This window comes from Corvus kubaryi, unplaced genomic scaffold (genome assembly GCF_017639235.1).
Source record: "Corvus kubaryi isolate FWS band 111438036 unplaced genomic scaffold, C.kubaryi_AGA036_p1.0 37398, whole genome shotgun sequence".
In the NCBI taxonomy this organism is placed as follows: domain Eukaryota; kingdom Metazoa; phylum Chordata; class Aves; order Passeriformes; family Corvidae; genus Corvus; species Corvus kubaryi.
In genome coordinates, this window is record NW_024581137.1 from 20,100,118 (window position 1) to 20,127,259 (window position 27,142).

General features: G+C 38.2%; 1 protein-coding gene across 3 annotated transcripts; it reads left to right on the plus strand.

Annotated features, from left to right (window-relative positions):
- Positions 1-1,464: 1,464 nt before the first annotated feature.
- NGLY1 (N-glycanase 1) lies at positions 1,465-27,142 on the plus strand. Of its 3 annotated transcripts, none has more exons than XM_042043047.1 (12): positions 1,465-1,655; positions 2,738-2,852; positions 4,869-5,111; positions 8,502-8,673; positions 11,893-12,115; positions 12,830-12,951; positions 13,359-13,504; positions 13,685-13,795; positions 18,390-18,554; positions 19,834-20,022; positions 23,180-23,357; positions 23,792-27,142. In XM_042043047.1, exons 1-12 carry the CDS (start codon positions 1,528-1,530, stop codon positions 23,965-23,967), a joined length of 1,968 nt encoding a protein of 655 aa, XP_041898981.1. In that variant the 5' UTR covers positions 1,465-1,527; the 3' UTR covers positions 23,968-27,142. The 3 variants fall into 3 exon arrangements, with proteins under 3 accessions (XP_041898981.1, XP_041898982.1, XP_041898983.1); XM_042043048.1 differs by having other exon boundaries at positions 1,466-1,655; positions 8,514-8,673; XM_042043049.1 differs by lacking the exon at positions 4,869-5,111 and having other exon boundaries at positions 1,466-1,655; positions 8,514-8,673.

Consider the following 27,142-nt stretch of genomic DNA (forward strand, 5'->3'; position numbering starts at 1 on the left):
AATTTTATTACTTTGCTACCAGTTCCATCACCCTGAGGGCTGAAATAGGAACTTTTTAACTATGCTAGTAGGAATAATAAATGTAATCTCGGCAAAAGTGAATTGTCCTGTGTTAAATCTCAGCTTTTGTGAGGGATATGTACCACCATTTTTAAAAGTCATAGAAGCTGAGCTGTGACCTGTCAGAAGCAGGCAGCAGAGCCATAGGGTAATATCAGCTACGAAATCAGAAGTCAGCTTGCATTTTAAAGACCTCTCTTGCCGGGAACGCCTTAAATCTTCATTCCTAATAAAGCAAATCTCCACAGGCCTTTGTGTCCAAGGTTCTTCACCACAGTTCTTTCACAAGTAGCACAAACCAGATGTCTAGAAGAAGACCAGGGTTTTTTTGCTTCCCTGGGACAGACTTCGGGTATTGCCAGGCAGGTGTCGTGGCAGGGCCAAGCCACTATGGTGACATTCCTGCCCAGGCAACCCAGCTGAGCCTGAAGGTATGGCACCCTCAGTACTGTCAAACCAGGGCACTACAAAAGGGGATTTGTATCCTCGATGATGTTACTGCCTGCCACGGGGCTCCCGATGTTGCAAAATATGGACTAGGTAAACATTTTCTTAAGAAATTACATTCTTTGATGTTTGATCTTTGTATACTTTCAAGCCAAATCAACCAGAAAGGTTAATCAAGCTCTAAGTAATGTCCAGGTGTTAGAAAGACAAATTGCTTGTTGACAGAATTGCTTTGTTGGGGCTCCACATGTTTCAATGATCTCACACCTCAAGGGAGGTTTACAAAGCTTGGGAAGAAGGATGTACCACTGACAGTGGGCACAAAGAGTGCAGAATTTATTGGACACAAGGACGTTTTGCAGAACTCCGAAGGAAGAAACTAGCAAAGGCAGCTCAGCATCTGTGTTGGAATCAGCTCTGACTGGGTAAAAGGTAATCCTGGCAGGGGGAGTTTCCAACCATCGACTCAAGAGAAAAAAATGACCATGTGGACTAATCAGCATAAGAAGTAAGGGAATCATTTAACCAGTAGAAGATAGAATGCTAATTAATAAGAGAACTGCATAACTTGTAGCCAAGGAACATTGATGCCTTTGTTTGCTAAAATATGTAAGTAGTGAAAATTTTGGTAGTCATCGTGCTGGCCTTGTGCACCCCTTTCTGCACAGATTTGTAAATAAATCAAATACCTCGACTCTGCAGTGGATTGGCCCCTCGCACACCGGGAGAAAGAACCTCCTTTGGGACACCGAGAGCCCCGTGTGACCGGCAGGTCCGGCTGCCCAGGGGGTGCGGGGTAAGCAATTAAACCCGCTCGGGCCCTTTAAGGCCCCCCCATCCGCCGTCTGTGGGCGCGGGGGCTGCCGGCGGTGACCTCACCCCTCCTACTGCGCATGCGTTCGGGGGCGGGCGGCCCTGCCCAGCTGCGGGCGGGGACCTCGGGGCTCCACCGCGCGTGCGCGTGGCGCAGCGCCGGGACGGGCGGCGCGGCGTGGCTGAGGGCGCGGGGAGCGAGGGGCGATGGCGGCCGCCCTGGGGCTCTCGTCGTCGCTGGGCTCCCCCGCCGTGAGCGAGCTGTGCCAGAACAGGCGAGAGATCTTCCTGGAGGCCTCGCGGCTGCTTCTCACCTACGCGGACAACATCCTCCGGTGAGCGGGGTCGCCGTCTTCGGTCCGCGGGCGGTGCCGCAGGGTCCCGCCGGCCGCTCCCTGGCTCCGCGCGGCGCCTTCGCTTCTGTTGTATAATGCTGGAGTTCAGAAGCGTCTCGCGTCTTCTTGTCGTCATTTTGAAATCAGTGTTGCTTACCTAGAGGTGTAGTGTCCTGGATTTCTATGTCTTCATTTATTGCTGGTTGGCTTTGTAAGTTTAGGAGTTTGTATATTAACCACAGAATCATGCGTTGTTCCTGATTCTCCACCTTAGGTGGATATTCAACTACCTAAAAACAAGTGGATGCATCGCAAGTAATTTGACTTAGTTTAAACTTCACTTTAACTTCATTTTTGCTTCATTTTAACTTCATTTTTTCTTACTCTATTTTTCCCTTGCGCTTTGCTTCTGACTTCGCAAGGTCGGTACCAACAGATAATTATAGCTGAATTTCTGCGAGGTGGCTCTGTAGGATGCACATACACACCAGTACGTGTGATTGACCTTGATGTCTTCCAGTAGCTCGAGGTATATGGGCTGCCCCTCCCTGTCTATATCGGGCTTGTCAACCTCTTGTAGAAGCTGCTGCGTGACAGAGAATGGCGAGTCCTGGGCTGACTCCTTTCAAAGAAAGAGGCAAGAGAAGAAGGCTTTTAAAAGTGTTGAAAGAGGAAAGGGGAACTGAGAAGTAGCACAGAGACTCCAGTCGTTTCACTCATGTACCAGGCAGTTCAGCGCAGCTTCCGTGGCGGGACTAAAGCCATCGAGCATCAAGCTGAGGGGTTCAATTAGAATGCACCAGGATGCAAAGTTGTCTCTGAGTGTCTCTACAGACTTAGCTCTGCTGGGTAGGACTACAGAACATGAATTCATGATCATAGGTTGCAAGCTAAAATTTAGCACCAGTTGGTAACTCTTACAGTTAAATACAAAAGGACATTTATTAAGTTAAAGTTTTATGTAGGTTTCACCTAAGAGATGTAAATGAAACTAAACTTAAAAAATCATTCATAGTGTAGTTACCCAGCTTTTAAGTGTTTACTTAATTTGCAAACATAATTACAACTTTCAATTTCTTCAGGAATCCATATGAAGAAAAATACAGATTAATTCGGATTGGAAATCCAGCATTTTCCACAAGGCTGTTACCTGTCAGAGGGGCAGTTGAATGTCTATTTGAGATGGGGTTTCAAGAGGTGAGTATAATTTAGTAACTTCTGGTGTCTTCATCAATTTACACAGTAAAATGTAAAATTTTAGGTTTTATAAGGCAGTAGATTTTAGGGCAGTTGGTGGTTTTTTTCAGTCCTTGGCTACAAATATCTGTAGCTAACCAGCAGAAAATTTAGATGTGGCTGCTTCAGAAAAATGGTGGAGCTAGAGCTACCCTAATTCATAACAAGATTTTTTTTCTGGTGCTCAGGCACGCTGCTGGTTTCCTGAGTGGCTGGATACATATCCATGCTGGCACAAAGGCAGTGGTGGGAAGCAGAGTGAAAACCCCTTCTCTTTCTAGCAATTCACTGTTAGGTGAACATCAGACAGTATAAATGAGTGTTGAAACTGCCATTTGAAAGAGAGAAAAAAAAATAATTAAAGCCCTACTCTTCTTCTTGGTCCTGCTATCAGTAGGGCCCCATAGTAATTTAGATACAGAAAACTGATCTGATTAAAATTAAATCTTCTAGAACAAAAGCAGAAATGTTTTTCAGCCAATTCACAGTGCAGCTGCTCAAGTACTGGTGTTGTCATGACAGCAGTGAAGGGCAATAGACTGACTGTTCAAGTAGTAGTAGGAGGGTGAGTCCTTCAAAACCCATTTTTAAAAGTTATGAAATGGTATCCTAAAATAGTGTTGAGCGAGTCTTGACTCTCTTGCAGTCAGAGAGATGTATTTCAAAGATTGCTTTGTATTCTCAAGTGGTCTCTGTCTTGGTGGAACTTAAACTGCCAAAGCTTGTTAAACTAGAAGCAGATTTTGTAATTTTGCAAAAGCTGGGTTGTCGTTTAACCATGCAAAGCTCTTGCTCTTGATTTGCTTTCATTTTTCTGTTTGACGCCACACTTCTGTATGTGTATGTACATTATGTTACTTAGGTCCAGCTGTCATGAGACCTCTGCCTTCCCTTTGGCTAAAGTTAATTACTGTAATTTTTAAATTAAAAGTATGCTGAAAGAGGTGGTGACTGCAGAGGGAGAAACGGTCTGTGGATTTACTCTCATGCTGGTGCTCAGGAGACTTTTAATGGTCTATTTAAGCCAGAAGGTGGGCACTGTAGCTGCAGAAGTACTTGGGCAGGTCTCTGAGAGTGTGTTGGCTCAGTCTTATTTATGGTTATTGTGTCAGTCAAAGCCAGAGATCACAAACTTCTCAACTGCATGGCTAATACTGTTCCTTCTCGTGTTTCTGCTTGCTAATGGATTGATACGTTCCATTTAGTTTTGTGGTGATTTTAAGTGTTAACACGAAGTCTGCATCTGCAGTGATATGTGACCTGAAGTAATTGTAGGTAAACAAATCAGCTTAATAAATAGAAGTGCTGCAGTGGTAGAAACTGAAACTGTTAAAGGATGAATGCTTCAGGATATTCATGTTTTTAGTAACCTATTTCTTTATGTTAAGTGCACAGATATTTGATTCTGTCATAATTACTGATCTCTTGTTATGTTACCAGTAATCATATTACAGTCAAAAATAAAACCCAGAAATCAACCTAGGTACTGGTTTCAATAAGAGTAATATTTCATATCGGAAAACTTAAAATTTAGACCTAAAAGATACCAGTATGTAAGAGAATTTCCAGCAGAGGCCATTCTAGGGGCTTCTTCCTTCAACATTGGATGTCTTCCTGTGTTGCCCAGCATTTTGCTGCTGTGCTGTGAGAACTGAGCATTAATTGTTCATTTTGGTTGTTGCTGCTTTCTGTGCCAAACCATAACTACACAGTCCATGAATGGCTCTGCAAAATAAGTTACTAACAAAAGCATGTTGCTATGAGCCCTCTTTCTCTAGATTGTCTATAGGTTCTTGATCTGGTAGGCTTCTGAAGCTGTGAGAGGCTTCAAGCTTCTACCATAGTGGATCGAATCTAAAAAGCTGAATCCTGCCAAGCCTTAGCATGCTAACTTCCAGTAAACTGCTAGCTATAGCTACAGATCATTGACTAGCTTAGACCTGCATTAACTGCTGAATTCATTTGTCTAAATTTTAGGGAGAAACTCACCTGGTTTTCCCTAAGGAAGCTTCGATTGAGCAGCTACGTAAAATCAGAGACTTAATTGCTGGAGAGAGGAGTAGCAGACTGAATGAGTCAAACCAGATCCACAGATCAGGATCCTCTGAAACTGTCAGCAGCACTCAGACAGCTGCACCACGGCCTTCAAGACCTGTTGACTCTGTTCTTGCCCCTGCCCGTCAGCAACCAGAAACATCACTCGTGCAATCTCTTGAAATGGTAATTATAACCTGAAAACTTCATAGACTCATTATTAGTCTTGCATATAAGATTGGAGAAGCGTTAACTTTTAAGACAGGTTGCTCAGAGAAACTGAGTAGTCACTAAATAAGCACATGGTTGAGCCTAGAGGAGCTTGGTCTGACCTCATAGCTAATCTTGCTTTAAGAAGGTTGGACTAGACTTTTTTCCCACCCCAGTGGTTTCTGAAGGTTTTTGAGTGTTTTCTTCAGTTTACATGCAACTTAAGCATGAAACATGCCATAAACGGAATCTTAGCAAGAGGTTTTGTTGAAGAGGTCCATAAATTTCTATTGATCAGGGTGTCATGAAAAAAAGCTGATATGTATTGAAAGGGAGCAGCAAGATGGGGAAAAAGGGGAAGAGTGGGAAGCTAAGACTAGGGTTATATTTGGCTTTTGAGAGCCAGCAGAAGAATGGGAGCATAACTGTAATGTTTGTAATTGTTGGTGTCTTGGTTCATGCATTATGACCTCTGTGTGTAGCCTGTGAGGAGGGCTTTCTTTTTTCACATGTGCCTGTCATTAAAAACAGGAATTTAGCCAGATAAGGTCAAATTTATAGTTATTTAGGCTGAGTTTCCTTTGTCGAAGAGGTTGAGGTGAAGTTCCTGATCAAGACAGAGCAGAGTCCTTTCATCTGATGTTAACTGGCCTGATGGGAGAAGACTCAGCACCTCATATAGCTTTAAAAAATTAAATTATCCCTTTTGATAGAAGCTTTTAAGGATGTTTTGGTTTAACTTTCTGGAGAGTTTTTCTTCCTAGAACCAATGTTGCTTTGGTCTCAAAGTTGGTGTAAGATGAGTCCTTCCAAAAGCTCACTTCCTGTGCATCCTTAAACACAGTTTGCCTGTTTTAAATTATATTATCAGTATATTGTTGGATATGAATTATGACGTACTGTTTCTTCCCAATGCCTGCCCAAGTCAGCGAATGAGAAATGGCAAAGCATTGTTTGAAGTGATCGCTTTTGGGGCTAGAGAGCACTAAATGACCCATCATCACCCAAAACGTCCTTTGGGAAAGGTACTGTTGTAGGCATGTTCTGTTGAGATGTTTAAGCTAATTAAGTTAGCGTGGCAGTAGTTGCCTCTGAAATATACTGACTGGATTTATTTTACTTTGTTTGGAGGTTTCTGGGTTGGTTTTTTTGGCCTGCTTCTAGATTTTTACTGTTTCAGCCACTTCGGCAACCATGGTGGAAGTGATAATGAAACCTGTAGAGTGACTTGCTGCTGCTGTGCGGCTTAGTACAGGAAGCTTTAAAAGTTGATCTTGTGATGACAAAAATGTTGCGGATTTCAAGTTGACAGAATGTATTCTGAGGTTAATCCTTTTAATTTCTAGTTATTCTGCCCCAACCTACAGTAGCCATCAGAGTTGTGGATCCATTTCTCTGAAACTATTAATTTTCCATGCTTCCATGCCTGGGTGGTGGACCCAAGCTTATTACTATTTAGAGACATTGATAATGCAATGTTTGCGCTCGGTTAGAATTCTGTATTTAGCTGATCTCTGCAGGGAACTCTACTGATAGGTCTCTGAGCCATTGAATTTGGTCTGTATAGTCTGAATTGATTGGAAGGAAGTCTGGCAGTGACTTGGCCGTATTGCTTGCGCAGCAGTGGGGAGTTTGTTTTTCAGTGAGTACGCTGCAGAGTTATAGTTGTATTACTATTGTATGCGCTGCTGACAGATGTCAGAGAGATACAGAGTTGTTTCTGTATTGCAAGCATTTTTTCTTGCCTGTGTGTTTCACCTGTCATTCATGGGAGGCCTGGTAAGTGCAGGGAAAAATGACTTACTTGAAAGAACAGGAATATTCCTAAATGCACAGTTCTAGCCCATCATTAATTTGCCTCATTGATTTCTTCTGCATTTCTTGTCATAGAATATTCTTGAGATTTTGGGGAGAGTTCTGGCTAGTTGTTAGTTCTGGTGGATGGATTGTGATCCCTTCCTGAATGGCACAGCGATTACAGGAGGAAAGGTGTATCCAAACTTAGAACTGCAGTGAGGTTCACCACACCTCTAAGACTAAATGTTTGCGTAATGCTCCATAAAGTGGCTTTCATGAAGCCGGTTAAGCACTACTGTAACACTGATGGTGTTTGCCTCAGAAACCAGAGTTGTCAAAGAATCCGGGTGACTTCCTGCTGTGCTGAGCAATATCCCTGCCTACCTTTTCAGGAAACTGACAGAACATGAAGGTCTTTAAGCCTTTGGCCATCTCTAATGTCCCTTATTTATTTCTTTCAACTTGCATTAAAGTGAATCTGGACACAATGGACTTTATGATGTTAAACCAGTTACCTACAGCTGATGAGCTCCAGGAGGAGCAAAACCAGCTCTGTTCTGGGTTATCAGTTATGGAAATTAAGGACTGATCCTGCAATACTGCACAGCATCAAAACAATCACTTGTAATTTAAGTGCTTCTTTAAAAGAAGTTACCTTCTGAAGGGTTCTCACACCTGTGTGTATTATATTGCATTTGCTGCCAGCCTCTCAGGGAAGTGTTGCCTTTTTCATTAAATTAAGATGATAGTTAACAAGGCTGAAGGCTGAAACATGATGCAGCAATAGAGAAAAGGTAATTTAGCAGTGCCACAGGCTTCCTCCAAAAATATGCCAGGCTCTTACTTTCAAAATCCCATTTTACTTTCTGTATTGTTCTCTCTTAAATGGGAATAAATAGTTTGCTCTGTTACCAACTTAATTATTTTTAACTTCAGCTGTTAGTTTTAGTATCTATGCGAGTACCTTATTGGGTGCAACGTGCCGCTAGGTGACAGGATAACTGACTGAAGAAACCTAGTTCTTACATCCAGTTGCTCCTGAAACAGACTGTTCAGTGTGTGGTCACTGGGCTGTCTATTCAAATCTGTGTCAGAGTTGATCTATAAAGAAGGAAGTAGAAACAGACAGCATTCATGAATAAAAAGTAATAAGCAGAATTCATCAATAATATAGTTCTACAAACCAGTGTAGTAGTGTCCAGAAAATGAAAGTGATTACATGTATTTTTTTGGATTTTGAGTAAAAGGTGTCCAAAAAAAAGATGAAGGGATGAGGTGGGGGAGAGAAATAAGTCCAAAAACTTTCCCATCAGCGGTGTCTTTAAAACCAGTTTTCTCCCTGAGTTAGTACACTTAAGACACCATTCAGAATGCTCAGAGATGACAAGACTGGCTTTACAGTTTGAGTGGTAGTGTCTTCAATTTTTGTTAATAGCTTTGCAAGTAAACATTTTACCTGTAAATAAATATATAATGTAAATATGAGCATAGAATTATGACTGACTTAAACTAAAATAGGAGACCTTGGTTATTCTGCCTGAAAGTTCATGAATCATCTTGTGACTGAAAATCCTTTTGCAGGCTGCAAATATCTTGAAAACACTTCAAACAAAATTTGAGGATCTTGTATTGATGTATGAGGATCCTTCTGTTCAGCAGAAAGCATTAGCTGCAATTCCCCTCCAGGAATTGAAAAGGAAGGCTCAGAAAAAGCTAGCACAAGCTACAAGACTGGACAAAGGTAATACTCCCAAGTTAAAGTGTATATGAAAGTAGAAATGTTCTTTCAAACGTACTATACATTGGCTGTGTGTATTTGGTCATATGTCTGCAGGTTCCAAAAGCTGTTTCTAAATTGGAATTGCCTTCTTCCTGATTTACTGCTCTCTCCTCTTATTTTTGTTTCTGTCATCCATCTTCTACTGCTTTTATGTAGAAATTTTGGACTCCTAATTTCTGAATTAGTAGAAAGCAGTGCTGGGGAAACAAATGTTGCATTCCTTGAATCTCGAGTGAAATAGCTCCAACAAGAGGAGGGGAGATTCTGGTTCAAGTAGTCATTGTTTTGAAATTCTCAGAGTGCAGTTTTCCTGCACGTACTACAGTTCTAAATTCAGAACAAAATTTTTAAGTACTGCTTCTCTTTTTTAAAGTGATACTGGTGAGATTTTGAATGAGATCTTTCCAAGATGCAACCTTATACAAACAAATGATAACTTTCCTTGCTAATGCTTAAGTGAGTAGGGTTATTCGCATGCCATCCTCATGGAGCTAGATATGAAATGTAGGCGTAAATACTTGTGGCATCAGTGTCTGAAATTTATGTTTTCTTCATAAATGCAAATTTATTTTGAATGTATGAAGTTTTTGACAGTTAAAATGACATATTTCTATTTTCAGGTGATGATTTTAGATTTGTTTCAGTAATATATTTGTTTCAGTAATATAGAATTGTTTCAGTAAATTCTATAGGATAAATATTAAAAAAATACCATTCCAAGGCCATATTTAAACAGAAAAATCCTTTTCACTGTGAATCTTTGATAGAAGACTGTTTCAAGCAATTCTGCTAACTTTATAGAAGTGCTGTTGGTTTGCAAACCAAAAATGATCTCTTCACATGTTTTTTTTTTTTTATAAATTACTTCGTGGTGTCTCATACGGCCACACGGTAATATGTAATTGTGCCTTTGGCATGAAGGAACTTTTTGGCAATGGATTTTCTTAGTAATTTTCCTTCTTTTATAAAACTGTACTGGGAAGTAAGAAACCACGTGAACAAATACAGAGCATTCTCATTCAGCAGCATGGGACAGTACAATGGGGAAAAGAGACTTAGCAGTAATAAATTACAACTATTAAATTTCTTTATAGGGGAAAAAACTAAAGAACAAGCCTAGCTCTTAGACTCTGTTCTAATACGACTGTGCACATTGTTTAAAAAGGGGAAGGAAGGGGGAGGGTAGGATTCTGGGTGTTTCTTCCCAAACCATCAGGCTGATCTAGTCAAAATGGCTTCCAGACCTTAATTTAGATACAAATCAAGGGGAAGGGATGGAATTCCGCTGTTTCAGATTGTGACAGCTTGAAAGCATTTTTCAAGAACTTTATAGAAACATTTGTTTTGGAATGGATTGTGTGTGAGATGTTTGGGTAATTGGCTTTCAGCTTCTTTGGTTTCTGTCCTGCTGCATTAAGAATGCCACCTGTGGGAATAAATAGTTAGTGCTAGGGGACACTTGTTTTTAGGATAGGCCTTGCAACACATAATAAGATTTTTGGCTCATAAAGACTATACTAGAAAGATAATAGTCATTTGATCAGAAGTAGAGCTTTGATTTTACTATTTCACTTTACCACATTTCATTAGAAAGATGGACTGAACAGTCAAAAATAGCTGTGTATTACAGCCAACTGTTTTCTGCTCAAATAAATCACATTTATCATTTTTCCATGTAATGGTTTAATAAAGGATATATTTTGCAAATCAAGAGAAAAATGTTTATATCATAGCAGTCATATTTTCACAGATGGGTTCTAGTTTGAATGTTGTTATCCAGGAAAAGAGAGTATGGCTTGTGCTTGAAATCTTCTCATTCAGCTTTTAGCAAAAAGTTTGAATATACAAGCATATCCATTTTGTAAGCAGTAAGCCCTTCTCTGAGTGAGCACAAAGGTTTTTCACACACATGAATAAAAACAAAAAGTTTACTATAATTAGAAGTCAGGTGTTCTTGCTTTGATTACCAGATGATCTCTTCCCATGCACTTCATGATCTTGGCAATGTGTGTTTAATAGTGTTAGTGTTCCTACAGAGTCTTTTGTACCAAAGATGGCTACAGCTTAAGAGCAAGATGTGAATTGAGCTTAAACACTCATGTTAGTCTTTTTTCATCATCCTGAGAAAGGAGCTAGTGCATAAATTTAGTGCAGCTGCTTTCGACTTCCTTTAAGCAGCATTTTTACAAATTTATTTTGTATGTTAATATTCATTAGTCAAACCTGTCTGCACTGTGACTAGAATAAAGCTGTAGTGCATAGAAATAACCAGGCAGTAATACCTATGATTGCAGTGTGGCCTAGATGATGAAGTTAATAGGAGGAATTACTGGAACGTTTATGTATCTGAGAAGGAGGAGTATCTCTCTGGGCATTGGAACAGGATGTACATTTAAGGATTCTAGTGAGTTTAAAGGGGTGGGTCTCCCTTGAAAAACTGGACTTTTAGGTTTGTTATTTAGGTAAAATGGGGCTGTTTCCAGGTGTCAGAACAGTGACAGTGTGTGAGTAGATTCTAACACCTGTTGTGAACAGGAAAAAGAGTCTGATGTGGTGAAATCAGCTAGAGTAGAAAATTAAAGACCTCCCATGTCTACCTTGGATGAGCTGAGAAAGGTGTTTATTTGCTGGAATTAGAACAAACTCAATTTGCTTGCATGGTGTATACATGTGTTCTACAATAATTAAGCTGTGTTTTTAGAAAGTCTGTACACCTGGTTGTTTAGACTGCTGCCGGTGTCTGGTTCTTTGGGATTTTGAAATCAAAGCAATTGTTATTCCTAGTTTAATAGCTAAGATAGGAAAATAATGTTTCAGGGCAGAGAAAGAATTAACTGTCTCTTCCAAAGTCCTGGAAGAGCATGAAAGGCATGAGGAACTTCACCAGGCTTAAATGTAAATCTGACTTGTTTTTCTGAGCAATTTCTTATTCGCATTCTAGCTGTAGTATATAGGACTGCAGTTTTTTGTTCTTATGTTTGAACTTACTCAGCCCTGACAATTTAGATTTTCTTTTTTGTATGTTTAAGTAATATATGAAGCTTTTTAATACAATTTTTTTATTTTAGAAGTACATAAAAATATATAAAGGCCCCGCGATGCTGATTTGCATAGGCACTGTCAAGTTCAACTAAATTACTTTTCCATTTGAACTAACTGTGCGTTGTATAAATTTTACAGGTGCACATGTGAATGAAGAGGACTTCTTATTGTTGGAGCTTTTGGACTGGTTTAAGACTTCCTTTTTTTGTTGGGTAAATAGTCTTCCTTGCAGTAGGTGTGGTGGACAGACAGAGCCTAAAAGTGACTACCTGTTGCCTACTGATGATGATCTAAGGTGGGATGCCAGTCGAGTGGAAAACCATTACTGCAACCAGTGTCAGCTCTGTAATAGATTCCCAAGGTGAGCATATGGAGATTTGCTGTCTTTTTTTTTTTTTTCAAGAAACAGCTTTGCATTTGTGCATTTTGTGAACAGGTGAGAAGTTGTTAGTTCAGAAAGCAAAGAAGCTGTTCTAAGTAACATGATAGAATGATGGATGAACCTGCAATTTCTCTACAAGATCAGAGATTTTTAAGAACAGTATGTGCTTTCTCTTATGTGGACTTGTTCTGAATACTTGTCTGGCTTGGTTGGGGTTTTTTAGTGTTAATTTGATGAAGTACAGCTTCTAAATAAAATATGTTCATATTGGCAACCATATTTAGGTAGGGTTTTGTTACTGCAGGGGAAACTTCACTTCTGTAGCAAATCACAGTGTAATGCACAGCTTTTGCTGAATCTGTAGCAGGAGAGCAAATATACAATTTATTTATACTTTTGGCAACTGTTAAAAGCACCAGCGTACTAAAGTCACATTTTAAGATGTCTGGATCAATTTTGAAAACTTAAAAAAGCAGATTCATTTCAGTGCTGCTGTAAACATATGATGGAGTCATGTGAGTTGAGGTAGCATTCTGTTCAGACATATTTTGTGCAGTACAGCAATTATTTCCATTATCTTCCCTGGACTGGTCAGTACTGAAGTCTGTTAAGATCATCAGAACACGATGTAAAGATTTCTGAAAGGTGACATGTTTTCAGTTGTTCTTGTTGTGTTTTGTTTTTCTCCTGTAGGTATAACAACCCTGAAAAACTTCTGGAAACCAGACGTGGACGCTGTGGCGAGTGGGCCAACTGTTTTACACTGTGCTGCAGAGCTGTAGGGTTTGAAGCAAGATATGTCTGGGACTATACAGGTATCAGTATTCTGGAGTATTGTAACCTTAATACAAACCTATGCAAAAGGAGGTTATGTGTTTTATGTTTCTCAGATCATATTAGCCATCAGGCAGTGCGTGTAATTACACAGGTCAGCTAACAAAGACAATATACATTCAATTTCCTGTCTTGCCTGATGAGATGAAGTACAGTTCTGCAAGTAAGGTCAGATGACTGACTTCAGAATCTTTAGCTGAATGTAAGGGACTGTGGTCCTAAGAAGGAGGAAGCTTTGGTAACCTTTCTAAATGTAGATGAACAGAAAACATGTTCTTTCACCTGTTCCTTCATTTAACAAATTGGAAGAAGTTACAATGTTCTGCAAGATTAGAATAGAGGCTCTGTCTTTATAATTCATTGTTTATTCTTGGCCTTTGTTACATAGATCATGTGTGGACTGAAGTATATTCTTCATCTCAGAAAAGATGGCTTCACTGTGATCCTTGTGAAAATGTCTGTGATAAGCCTCTTCTCTATGAAACTGGCTGGGGAAAGAAGCTCTCCTACATAATTGCATTCTCCAAAGATGAGGTAGGTGTAATGATGCTAATAATAAACAAACTTGCCCTGAGGCGAGTGTGCAATGTATTCCACCTTGGTGTGATTTCCAGAATTATTGTAGAAAAGCATACTTTGATTAGCTAGCCTCTTTAAATGAAGCAAGATACATGGCAATTTTTGATTGCTTTATTTTCTTGACTTGTGCTTGAGGTTGTTGATGTCACCTGGAGATACAGCTGTAAACATGAAGAAGTACTCTCCAGAAGGACAGCACTCAGCGAAGCTACGCTGCGAGAGACAATTAATGCACTAAATAGAACGGTATGTAGCTTTTCTTCAGTGGGTTTCTGAGAGTGAAGCACAAGCATCTGCAGAATGTGAAGTCCTCAAACAAAGGAATGCCTTTGGTAACCTCATAGGGATGTCCATGCACTATGGATATAAAAAATGCTGTTAATTACGCATTTTACTCTGAATAAGTAGGAGTCAGTTACAGTGCTGAACTTAGGGGAAATAATGGTATGTAAGAGGGATATTATCTCTTACATACACAGGTGTGTGTGTGTATGTATTAGTTTCCTTATGGGCTTTGGAGCAGACTTGTACTTGCTGGGGGTAAACTGCAACTCTTTAGTTGTTGGACTGAAGGCTCCTTTGGACTCAGGCCCAGAGGGAAGCCAAAGCACAGGGGTTGAATTAAAACCTTTGGACAAGCTGAGATACATGAAGCCACACCAAAGTGAAATAGAAATACAGATTTTTAACTTTTAGTAGAAATACATGCTAAGTGCCTTAAACATTAAAAAGCTGTAGCAGAGACCTCAAACACAGTTGTTGCTGCAGCAGTGTTACCTTGTCACAGAATTCTTTACTTTAGACAAAATATAGATAGAATTATACTATTCACATTTTTTAGATGGAGTGTTCACATAAACAATAAGAACTGATAGAAACTGTATACCAAATCTGTGTAATACCTATGTAACACTTGTGTAAGACTTAGCGACTGTTAGAATTAGACTAGGATAGGTTAAGAAAAGAAAAACTAGAATAGTGTGTTAATCTTATTGGTCAGTTAACAATTATAATCCACACTTCTGTAGGAAAAAATACAGAGTGTAGAGTGTATAGTATATAGAGTATAGAGTATATGGAGCATATAGAAGAAGCTGATTTTGCCTGCTGTTACTGTTGCTGCTTGGCTTTAATCATGTAACCCCCTTCAAACTCTGCCTTCAAGAAAGCTATGAGACTATGAAATAAAGAACTTAGCAGAACAGCAGTCTCCTCTGCTCTTTCACCCTGGTCTGAGCTCAACACTTGGTAACTATGTGGACTCCTTCAGGGTGGCTGAACATTTTCCACATCAGTGCTGCTGTAACTTGAAAACAGTAGCATTTACAGTTGTAAGAAACGTAGGTTTAATTTGCTTTCAGTGACTTCTTACAAGCTCTAGGAAGTGAGAGGAATGATTCATGGGCTGTTTCCAAGACTTTCAAAAGGCGATCATACCATCAGCAGAGCTTTGACTCAGAGCCACATTTGTTTACACTATTCATGCTTAACACCCCCAAAATACATGGAGCTATTTGCACCTGCATGTCATAGTTGCTGAACCTCTCTGCTAAGCTTTTTCCACTCTGTGCTTGGGACACCGTGAATTTGATCAATATACTATAATACCATAAAACCTTGAACCACCTTGAGGTTTCCATTTTGTCCTCCCTTCTTTAACAGGGCTAATTCCCCTGCATGGAACCTTTAGTTCCAGTGGTAGTATACAGCTGATGGCTTAATAAACATGTTATGCCTTTTTGAGGCATGCTGTCTTGAGAATTATAGCCATACACTAAGACTGTGAAGAATTGAGCTGGACTTGCGTTCAAGACCAGGGCTTGAAATCATTTTAGCAGTAATGAAAAATTAGAGCCACATAGCAGAGTGGAGCACTGAGAAGGGTAACCAGAGCAGCAAAGCAAAAGGAGGCAAAGGATCAGAAACTTTGAAGGTGTCTTAGAGCAAGTTTTCATTACTCCATTCAGTCACAAGCCTTCAGCTACTATGCTTTCCTTCATTGCAACCTATTCAGACAGTAACTGTTACAGAGGCCTCCTCTAACTTGCACTTTCCCCATCATCTCCTAGAGACTGGCTCCACAGTAGGAGGAATTACAGTCTTTGTACTGCTTGATGCAGAGCTCCAACAGTGTCTTTTAAGCTCAATTTTTCTAAGTTACAACTGAAGAGAAGCACGGTATGCAGGGTACGTTATCACCTGTACTGCAGTGTTAATGAAAATGTAGTCTGAGGGATCATTATTTGTCTTTCCTGTATAAAGAGCAAAGGCTGTGAGCATTACTTCTCTGGATGTCTTTCTGTTCCGTTGCCAAGCAGAGACCACACAACAGTTCAAAGGATGTTGAGTGGCTTGCTGTTAAATGGGTAGCAGACAAGAATAATTTAATCTCTTCAGTACTTATTTTACCTCTCAAAAATACTTTGTGTGTTTTATCTGGGCCAAGCATTCCTAAATGGGTGTGTAGCCTCTGGATTATCCAACATCTGATAATATTCTGTAGCACCATAGCACACTCTGACTACGGATTTTCTTCACCTACTTTGTATGGGCAGTGCCCTATTCCAGTCCATTGTATGTTATCCCTATAGAAAGTGGGGGAGGACCCTGAACTTCTTTGCTTTCATTGGAGATTGGATGGTGGAACAGGGAAGCAAATTATTTTATTTGCTCCAGGCACCAATTTTTTGGTAGTGTTTTGAATGGTTATAGCCAAGTCAACTCTTAAAAGGAAAACTAGTAATTTAGGTTGAATTGCAAGCATTTCATGCTGATTGATGTGAGATGAACCAGTGTTCCTTGTCAAAGGTTTGAAATTCAGTTCCTGCCCTCAGTTTATCTGTTGCTCACCCAGCAGTGGGTCTACCTAAACTATGGATTATCAGTCTCCTGAAAGCAAAGAGTCCTTCAGGAAGCATCAACAGCACAACTCGCGTGTGATGCAGAACTGATTTTAAAGGTGCAGTTCACCATCCTTCTTCCTTCGTGCTACCTTTTTCTGCAAAAGAAAGGTGTGGCCTGAGAAGGTACATAGAGGGTAATATCTTAAAAAAAAACCCCAAAAAACCAACAAAAAAACCCCCTCAAACAACCCAACCAAAAAAAAAAAAACCAACCAAAAGCAGGAAGTTTGAGCCATGGCACTTGGAGTTTCTGCAATCCATTTCTGGTTACCATGTATGTCATTGGTAGGAAATGTAGTTACAGGCTTTCCCAGCACAGGCTGTGTTGATGTCTGCAGAGTCTGAGTGTTTGGCATGCTGGACCTGCTGCATTACTGTGCAAGAGTCTGCTGGGTGGTGGGAGACGACCATAATTAGCATACTTGGGCTCTTTATATTGAGGAACTTACTGATATCTTGTACTGTGCATAAAGAGTTCTGTTTTTTGAAGTCTTCATGTTGAAACACTGCTCCGTAACAGGTTTTTTCAGCTATTGTTACAAAAACTACACAGCACAGGCATCCAGTTCTCAGCATAGCATCAGTGATTTCAGTGGTGATGATCACTGACACTGGGTTTTCCCTAGATGAAAGTGCTTGAAGAAAATTGTGGATTGGTATTGTAAATTTAGGATAAACCATATCAAACTTCCTCGGAGCTGGAGCAAGATGAGTAGTGCTGCATAGGGTTATATCTAAAGTGTCTGGGCAACTGTTAGGAAGGCCTGATGTTTCATGGGAAACTGCTGGAACCACTGGTTATCATCCATCAACACAAGTAGAGGTGTGTTTCCCCTTGCTGTGTTAGAACTGGTATTTGGCATCTGGAACTTGTTCAGCTGGAGCTGTTTCTCATCATTTCTCTGTATCTATTTTCCTTTATCCAGTTCCACATTGTTGACTGGAACAAAAAAAGTCTTCAGATGTTTCTTTTGTGATCTCTATTAGCAAAACTTGCTGGGATCAGAACTGCTTTTGAGATAATTGAGGCTTATTAACCTCCAGTTTCGGGTCCCAGTGGGCTGAGTGTGCATGCCTTGGATGATCACCAAAGCAGGAAAAAAGATGATGTTTCTAATAACTTATATACTCAATGTTGAACTTAATTTTTTCAGCCTCATGTGGGTTTATCCACAGTTAAAAAACCAAAAGCCTTCACATTCCACATTTGCATATTTGACATGAAGATCGTGTAGACAAAATACCAACATCTCAATAAAATTTTTTTAAGTTGTTCACCAAAAAAATGCTCATAGTTTTATTCATGTAAGCAAAGAAAATGTGTAATTCCTTTTATTTTCCACTAATTTTCCTGGAACTAAGTTTTTCTTAGTTTTCTGACATCTGCAAAAATAGAGATGTCATAGTTTGTTTGTGACAAATCAGTGAAAAAACTCTTCCAAAGAATTTTGTTTGGGCTTACTCACAAAATCTTTTGTTTGGGCTTACTCACGAAACCAAGACAGTTGCCAACCAAATCACTCCATGTTAGAGAAGAAAAATTTGACCACAAATGATGCTTGCCTTTTCTTTCCTCCAAATAATATCGAGAAGAGCTATGGTACAGCATATATATGCATAGTTATAAAACTGTTATGGAAGTGTTTTATCATCTTAAGTAAATGTATTAAAAGCAAAGCACAAAAATTATTTTAAGAGAATTCCACATAGTGCCTGCAAGTTCCTAGAGAAAGCACTGCTGTCACATAACTGTGCACTTATAATTGGTTTATATTTGTGTCTGTGGTATAAGATTAATGTTTCTAACAATCAGGCTAGACTTTGAATGTTAATCTGCTTTTTCAATTCTATTTTTCCCTGTTGGTGTCACTGTAGAGCAGAATTACAAATACCATTTTTTCTGAATGTTTTCTTTCTTCCTGAATGTCTTTTTTCAGAGACAAAAGTCTTTGTCAGAAAACAGGAAAAGAGAGCTCCTGGAAAGGACTATTGTGGAACTTGTTGAGTTTATTTCTCCTAAAACACCTAAACCTGGAGAATATGGTGGAAGGACATCAGGCTCAATGGCTTGGCGAATAGCCAGAGGTGAAATTGGTCCAGAGGTATTTAACTTTAGCACTGATGACCATTTTAGAGAGCTAACTATGGCTTTGTGATTATGGGCTGCAAAGGAATGACACTTCATGGTGGGTAGCCAGATTCAGCTCAAACAAGTGAATCTTGCGAAAACATTAGGTGAAAGTTTGATGTGAATTCAGTAGAGGTCCACAAGTAATTTTTGAGAATTAATGGTGGTCCATTGATTCTAATAATGTTTTGGACTCCTTGATATAAAGTGTGTTTTGTTCTTAAAAGTTAAAAATACTTTTTTTCATTTTAATTAGTTAGTTTGATGGAACTAGAAAGTTTAAGTCAGTTGAAAACAATTGGGAAAACTGTAAAAAATGTTTGAATGATTAGTTACTTCCAGGTTTTAACCAATAGTAGGTTTTGACCAACTATTTTTATTAATAAATCGATGTGGGAGCAATTAGAATTGTGTAAATTAAACAATCTCTTAAATAATAAGCTTGATTGACTTTCAGATCAATATTTTTTTTACTATTTCCAAAAGCAAGGTTTGATTTTTATTTATTTTATGCTAAGATACAGTTTCCCAGGACCATAATCGTATTTAGCTTGAGTCAGGATGCAAAGATGTGACCTCAACTTTGTTGCAGTCCCATCATGTGGAATGTCTGACTTGTCTATCCTAAATAGAGACAGTTAAGTGAAATTAATGAGTTTCTTAGGATTGTCTAGGTTTGAGAAACTAATAATTTATTGCAGTTCTCTGTAGTTTGGACTTAATTTCTGCTTTGCTGAAACTCATAGGAATAATGACTTTTTTTTAAAAAAAGTAATTCCCAGAAGTTACAAAGTTTGTACTTTTAAGTTTTTTGAAGTTGATTTGTAAACTGGCATACACAAGCACCTGTTATAGTCATCACAGAATATTTGCTATTCAAAATAACTGTTCACTTATTCATTGTACAAGCAATGTACTCAATATATAAATTTTCTCTTCTGAAGCTCTAATTTCTTACTTAAATGATTTTAAAATTTAAAAAAATTATCTCTGAAAGTAATTATATGAAAATTTAAAAAGGAAAGGTACTGTCCCCCTCTGGAAAAGGTGCAGGTGTACTGTAGGAAACTGGTTTAAAACTCCTCTTCTGCAGAAATGGTTTTGTCCGTGACCTCTCTTAAGGAGGACATTTTTTTTTCACTTGGCAGCAAAACTGAATTGCAAAACCATGACATACTGTTTAAAAGTTACATAGTCTTGGGGGAATTTCAGCATTGGGGAATGAAGGTGGTTGTATTTTTTGGCTTTTTCAGAAAAGAAAAGAAGTAGTTTTTATTCCCTCTGAAAAGGAGAAGACATCTAAACTGTTCCATCTCTTCTACAATGTAATAGACGATAGTTATACACGGGTTTCCAATAACAATGAAAAAATACATGGCTGGGAAGCAGGTGTTTGGAAGGCAGAATCTATTTGGAGAAAGGTTGAAACAGATTGGAAAATGGTAAGAATAGCAATTATTAAAAGCCTATAATGTACAGTAAAAGTATGATAACTCCAGTAGAACAAAAAGCCATCACCAGTGTTTGGAATCAAAATCTCTCTTGATGCCCATAGAATTTAGTTGATGTTAGTAAATGCTGTTGTTAAGGTTCAGTAAGATTGCTGGGTGATATAAGAAATTGGAAATAAATTTAACTTGTCTTTCAGAAAGGATGATCGAATGAATCCTCTGCAGGTAGGTAAAATCCTTGCCAGAGCACCAAATTCTAAAAAATGGCTTCCTTCTTAGGCTTTTGGGAAAATGCTGTTTTATTGAAAAGCAGTATTTCTCTTGAAATAAAAAAATGTATTTGTTGGTTTTGAGAATAGCTTTATAGTGTATAATATCTCTTTGATACGCAGCCAAAGGAAAAAATTGTAATCCTAAATAATACAATTCCATCTGCAAGAAGACAAAAAACTGTCAGTTATCCAGAATATTGTATACCCTGCCCAGAATCCTTCCCAGGTGTCAGGACTGAGCCACACAAGAGTCATATGCTCTAAATCTCAGAAGAGAACTGGTACCTGTGAAGTGGGAAGGGGTAATGTAATAGCAAAGCAGCTTTTCCCACAAGAGCAACCAACTGTGGAACATTCTTGTCAGGGACTAGAGCATGTTACTGCTTTTTTTCCTCTTGCCATTCTGCTAGTCTGAAGGGTCTCTGACCAAGCATTCTTCTAGCTTCCCAATGATGAAAATGGAGCTAAGTGTAACTACCTTTTGAGATTTTCTCTGCTGGGTCTATACATAACTGACTTGCAAAATGCAATGGGGGAGTAACTTGAAGAGGTTATGCTGCACAAAAGAGAGAATTAAGGAAAGAAATGGGAGAATAGTATAAAAGATGTCACAACAGGGTACACTAATAGTAAAAGAGAAGTAACAAAAACTCAGAGTAAGGGACAGATGTTCTCTGCTTCCTTAGGATCTGCTAAAAATCTGGCAGTACGTTATGTTTTCAATTCTGCAATGATCTGTTATCCTCACTTTTTCAAGAAACGTGCTGTCCCTGCACTGAAACTAAATTACAGTTCTGCTCAGCTCTACTAATCAGATAAGACAGGGTGGGGCTGATCTATAAGACCAGGCAAAAAGATTTTACCTTTGTATTCAGTAGCACCTCAAAAGGATGAGATGATGGCATTGAGGAGCTACAGCTCCAGGTCTCTCTCAGGGTAGTGGGTAAGGCATGTTAGTTCTGCAGGAATTGCATCCTGCAGAAAGTGTGTAAGAATCTAAGAATTTAAAATTACTTTTCATTGGGGGTTGTCTATTATGGGAGACAGCAGCAGAGGGAAAGGTTGGTTGGGGTTTGCCTGTTCTTTTTGTAACTCCTCTAGTACCTCTGCAAGATGCAGCTTTGGAGTTTGAATCAGCAGCTGTCCAAGAACTGAAAAGCCAAAGGAACCTTTACAGAAATACTTGGTTAACATTTATTATGTCATGAATGGAAAGACATTTAAATCTAAAAGCCACAGAAAATGTATCTGTAAGTATTAGACCAGGAGTAACAGAAAATAACCACTTGGGTTTATGGTACACAATGCAAACAGGTACAAACCACAAATTCAGATTACCCAGAGATAACCTGATATCCAGGACTCAAACAGGCAGACCACAGTAGGTGATAATAACAGAGTAAGATCCTGTAGATCTGAAATCCATGGATTTGTGAAAAGCTTGTTTTCCAGAAGAATTACTGCAGTGGAAGAGAATTTGAATGGGTTGGTTGGTTGGTTAGGTTTTTTCCTCTTTAGACATTTTTCAAATAATACTGGAAACTAAACAACCAAGTTTGAAAGTTAGAGGAAAGTCAAAAATACACAAAAGGAAACTTTAAATTCTTTTTTCTGATTAAATGCTTGGATATTGTAATGAAAGATGAAGCAGACTAATGTTTGAGGCTTTTCTAGCATTCAAAACTGTGTTTATTGCATTTCAACCAAGTAGTATGTAATGGGGTGTTTTGCTTTCCTTGCTCAAATACAGCAGTTCAGTAGGATCTGATCAAGGGAAAGCTAGAACAAGCTGAGATACTACTTAAAAGAATGTGCAGAGGTCAGCACCTTCATGAACATTAAGATTGCACTCATGTGAAAACAGCTTAAATCATTACATTTTCATAGATGATCCTCAGTGTAACACCTCACACCTTCGGGGATTTTGAGCTTTCCTCAACATGAAAATAGTAATGCTAAAACTCTGGTTTATAGTCTGTCAATGACATTTCTATATTAGGGTGGGATCTGAAGTAAAACAAACTACTGTGTTTTATTATGTTTTTATTCTGGGTTGTTCTTTCAAGATCAAGAAATAAAGAGCTGAGTAAGTCCTCTCAGTATGACATTAATCAGAAGCCTGGACATGACAGAATTTTCATTTATTTAGGATTCCAAAAGGATCGTGGTAGTTTGGACTCTTTAACCTGTAGTGTCTGTTATTTAGGTTTGCTGATAATAGATGTTGGACTTGAAAGAACTGTCAGGCACTTTTTACCAAATTCTTATGGGGGTTCATATAACTTTAATGAAAGTTAATATGTGAGCATGACTGTTCAGCGAAGTTGAGAACAGCATTGGGACTAATTTAAATTCTGCAAAGTTGTAAGAGTTCAAATAATGTTAAAATGGGATTTATAAACAGCTGGCACATATGATTTGCTTTAAGAAAAGACACAACAAGTCCTAGGAGAAGTCGTGCGCAGTCACAGCTGAAGAATTACTGATTGTACCATGCTTTTAATCAGCAATACTGAACAACTGAAGTGTTCTGTGCATTCAAAAAGACCCCAAATTATTCTTCTTTAAAAAAATAGTACTCTTAGGTGTTTTTGTGGCTTGAATTTTATTTATTATGGATGTTGAAACAGTTTAGTGTTCCGTAGCGAGGGGCCGTGAACATGTACAATTACCTAACTGTGGAATATACTTAGGGATGAAGTAAGAGGTTTTTTATATGAAATTATACTTCTTACAGTTTTAAAGGTTGAGGGCCTTGACAAAGAGTGAAAGTGTGTTATCTTAAGATTTTTATGTCCTTGTTACAAGGATTAATTTGATGTGTGTGTTGGTCGTCTCAGTTTTTGACATGCCGGTTGTGTCTTCTTTCCATGTAGGTTTATTTAGCCCGAAAAGAAGGGTCATCCTCTGCTTCCATCAGCTGGAAGTTTGAGTGCAAGTCAGTCGGTTTAAAAATAGATAACGTTTCAGTTAGGACAAGCAGCCAAACGTTTCAGAGTGGAAGAATACAGTGGAGACTTCACTCTCCAACAGCAGAAATTTCTCTGATAGGAGGTAAGTGTGGAATTTAAATAATGAATTATATCATGCAGCAGAGGTGTAACTGGAAATAAATAGTTTATATGGAGAGAGTACTGTGCAAACACTAAAAACAAAGTATGAATATTCTTTACTTTTCCAACGGCGTTTCTTAGCAAGGTCAAGAGAATAGTGTGCATTTAATTAAAGCTGCTACAAAACTCAGTTTTATTAATATACACAGCCCTACCTACAACAGAGCAGGGCAAGAAGGAACAAAGAGTGAATACAAGATACTTGTGTCTTACTAGGAAGGATAGATGCTTCTGTGTCTGGTGGCAAATGAACCTGAGTAGCTGCAACTGAGATCCTTAAATATCCATTACGGCTTAGCCTTTTTAATGTGCATTATATATTATATGCTGTCTGGAGCTGTGGCTTACTGAATTATTTATCTTTTCCTCCAATAGATAAAAATCTTTGCTCCTATTCAGATTTTTCTGGAGCAACGGAAGTTGTGTTGGAAGCAGTTCTAAATGGAGGGGATGGTGAAGCTGCATGGCAACACACACAGCTGTTTAGAGAGAGCTTAACAGGATATGGAGAAAATTGCTTGGAGATAATTATAAAACTCAGTGACCTCTGAGAATCTGAACTGCAGAAATGTATTTTAGATTCCTTGAAGACATTACACCATGGATACAACATGAAGATTTGGTTGGCAATTCCTCTTCATCCTGCTGGCAGCTTATTTCCTGTTTCACTGCTTCCATTAAACCAACTTGAAACTGTACGTGTATTGAATAGGTAAACATCACAATGAAAACCTCTTTGCTATGAAAACAAACACCAAAATTAAGGGATTGAACCATAAAGTACCCTTTTCCTAAAGTTTACAATGAAAAGGAAACAATTTTTAGGAAGCAAAACATGATCGTAGAAGCACAAAGCAACAGTAATTGATTTTAATTTGGAATTTTGGGATTGGCTTGCTGTTTTTTTGGGGTTTTTATAATCTACTAGGAAAAATTGTTTGAATTCTGTTTTCCAATTACAACAGATGCTTGTGATGATTTTAAAATAAGTTAAACAGATTTAGACATTTTAAAAATGTTTAATTTTGTGTAGTATCCAGAAGTGCTGAAATTAAGTTAATTTTAAGATTGCTTCAAAATTTCCTTGTTAGATGTCTAAGTATTAAACCTGTGTTTAATACCTAGAACTATTTGGAAGCATGACAGTTGCTGGGAAAATAACCTCATTTTGAAAGAAACGTTCATTATGTACCTAAAATTGTCGTGGCCTGTGATACGAAATTGAGGCTTAAAACTGAGTAAGAACATCATTTTTTTCTATGAAAAAATAGGTTATTCATTATAAATACTTTTTAATGCTATTAATTCAGATTTGCTTAATAAATCTTTTAAAAGGTAGGCATGTAGGTTGAAATCCTTTTAAGCTATTGTCTTGACTTGCTCTAAATACTATTCCCAAATTTGATGTAAAAGCATATACATTTTTTTTCATTAATGCAGTGTTTAAATTTATTTTCAGACAATATAATAATAAAAATACTATCCAGGAGATGTCAGATGTTGCAGTGCTCTGAATAAAGCATGGAGTGAGTGTTCAGATTAGATAGTCTTTGTCAGAATGTGAGGAAGGCTATGCCTGGATTTTACAAGAGATTTTCTATTAAAGAACTAAAATGCAAAGTTCAAACTATGGTTTTATTTTAAAATAAGTGAGAATTAAGGATGATGTTCTTAAGATCAGTGTTTTTAAAGTTCTTCTTCCTTTTTCTGACCTTTCCAACCTCTGTATTGATTTGAAGTGTTTGTCAAAAATAATTTATGTTGAAATAAATGTTTGCTGACCTTTCAACAAATCTAAGCAAATATAAAACTATTCAGATTTTATTAGAAAACTGCATATGTACAGTGAACACAGGCAACTTAAAAAATAGTAGATTATGGCAGCTCAGGAGTTTCAGAACAATATGTTATGGATTATATACTTTACTTCAAAATGTAAATGGACAGTTTATGAGGAGGATTACAAGAGTCTCCCACCCGTAATACAGAACAGCACAGTGATAGGGTACTGTATGGAAGGGTGTTTATCAATGCTTGACTAATGCAAAGTGAATTTGCACATCTCCATTTAAAACTACTTATGTATGTGGTTTCAGCCAAATGCTTTTTCTGAGATTTTGAGTGGGAACCCAAAAGAAAAGTATTTTAGGCTCGTAAGTATACTACACTGGAAGAAAAAAGGAAAGGAAGACAACTCAGGTGCCACTAATGAACAAAATTTTTTCTACTTAATATTTTGATAGCTGAAAAAGTTACTGCATTAAGACAGAAATTGTTTTTGCAGTGTATTACTTAGAGGACCTTGAAGAATTGCAGAATTCCTAAATGCATCTGATAATTTGAAATCAGAAGGCAAAATAAATTCAAAAGTGGTAAGATAATCTTCTCATAATTTTGGTCAGAATCTCTGGGGGAAGAGTAATAGCTGCAGATAACTTAAAACTGTAAAGTAATTGAAGTCCATTTTTAAAATGTTTGAATGAATTAAAAAGATGGAAAAATGCCTTGCCAGTCTAATTAATCAAGAAGTACTTCTGTATTTATAAGATCACATGCAATGAATAGAAGTGCTTATTTTAGGAAAGAATTAATAAGTAAAACACTCAGGCTGAATAGAGCTAACATGAAAAATTTAAACGGAACTCCTTCGGTTGTCTTTTGGAGTACCCTATAAAGAGTGAACACTTTGAATCTTGTCATACATAAGCTGTTTTAAAGGCACTAATTTTCTCTGTAGGTCTCCATTTCAGCCCAACTCTTAATACTTCTAAATTTTTTTTTTTTTTTAAACCAGAGGTAATTCCTCATCCACAGTTGTTTAATGTTAGCTTACAGTATCCTGAATTTGCAATGTTATATGGTGGAAAGACCTGTGCTGCAATCTGCTCTAAAAGTATGGTTTTTAAGTTATGCTGGCAGTGGTACAATACTAGATGAGTGATAGATGTTGATCAGGGCACATGTAGATAGAAGTCAGTGCTTACTCAATTTTTTAGAAGTTTGAGGAGGTGGAGATTAAATGGGGAAATTAAAAATACTGTTGCCTAGAAATGTATGGCTTAATACAGGTAAAATGAGCAATGTTTTCTAGAATCCAGCTTAGTCAGTACATTTTAAAGAACAACTGGCTGTCCACTGTGCCATGTGTGGGTGCCTTCAATGGTTGCACTGAGGTGTAACAGTGAAATCTTTTCCATTAAAGTTTACATAAATACTGTACTACCCAGTTAATGCTTGCAAACTAATTTTGGGGTGCATAGCTTCCAACAGAACTATGTGGGAGCCTGTGCACAGAATTCTTCCTTTCAAACAAGTACTTGTTGTACTGTTGTCTGTCTAGCGTTGATCATCCAGCTGTTGATTTTGTCATATCCTGTTTTGATGCTTAATGCTTAGCAATTTCCTACACCCCAGGAAGTTGCTGGAAAGATGTATCCTTAAAATATATGAAGGAAGCCCCTTCTGGGCAGTGTAGAAAGAAAGCACAGGTACAAAGCACAGGTATGCAGGAATCAAGCAAACTTCGGTGTAAATTATATGCTTGCATTGAAAAGTAAGGAGTGAAAATTATCTTGTCTGGTCCTGTATGAAAATCTGCCTCCTTGACTCATCTGTTACCCTTGGAAGATTTTTCACATATAGTGGCTTGGATGTAAGATGTAAACCCTATTATGTGCAACATCAGGAAATGTAGAACACTAAAAATAAAGTGTGTTTGTCTCCATA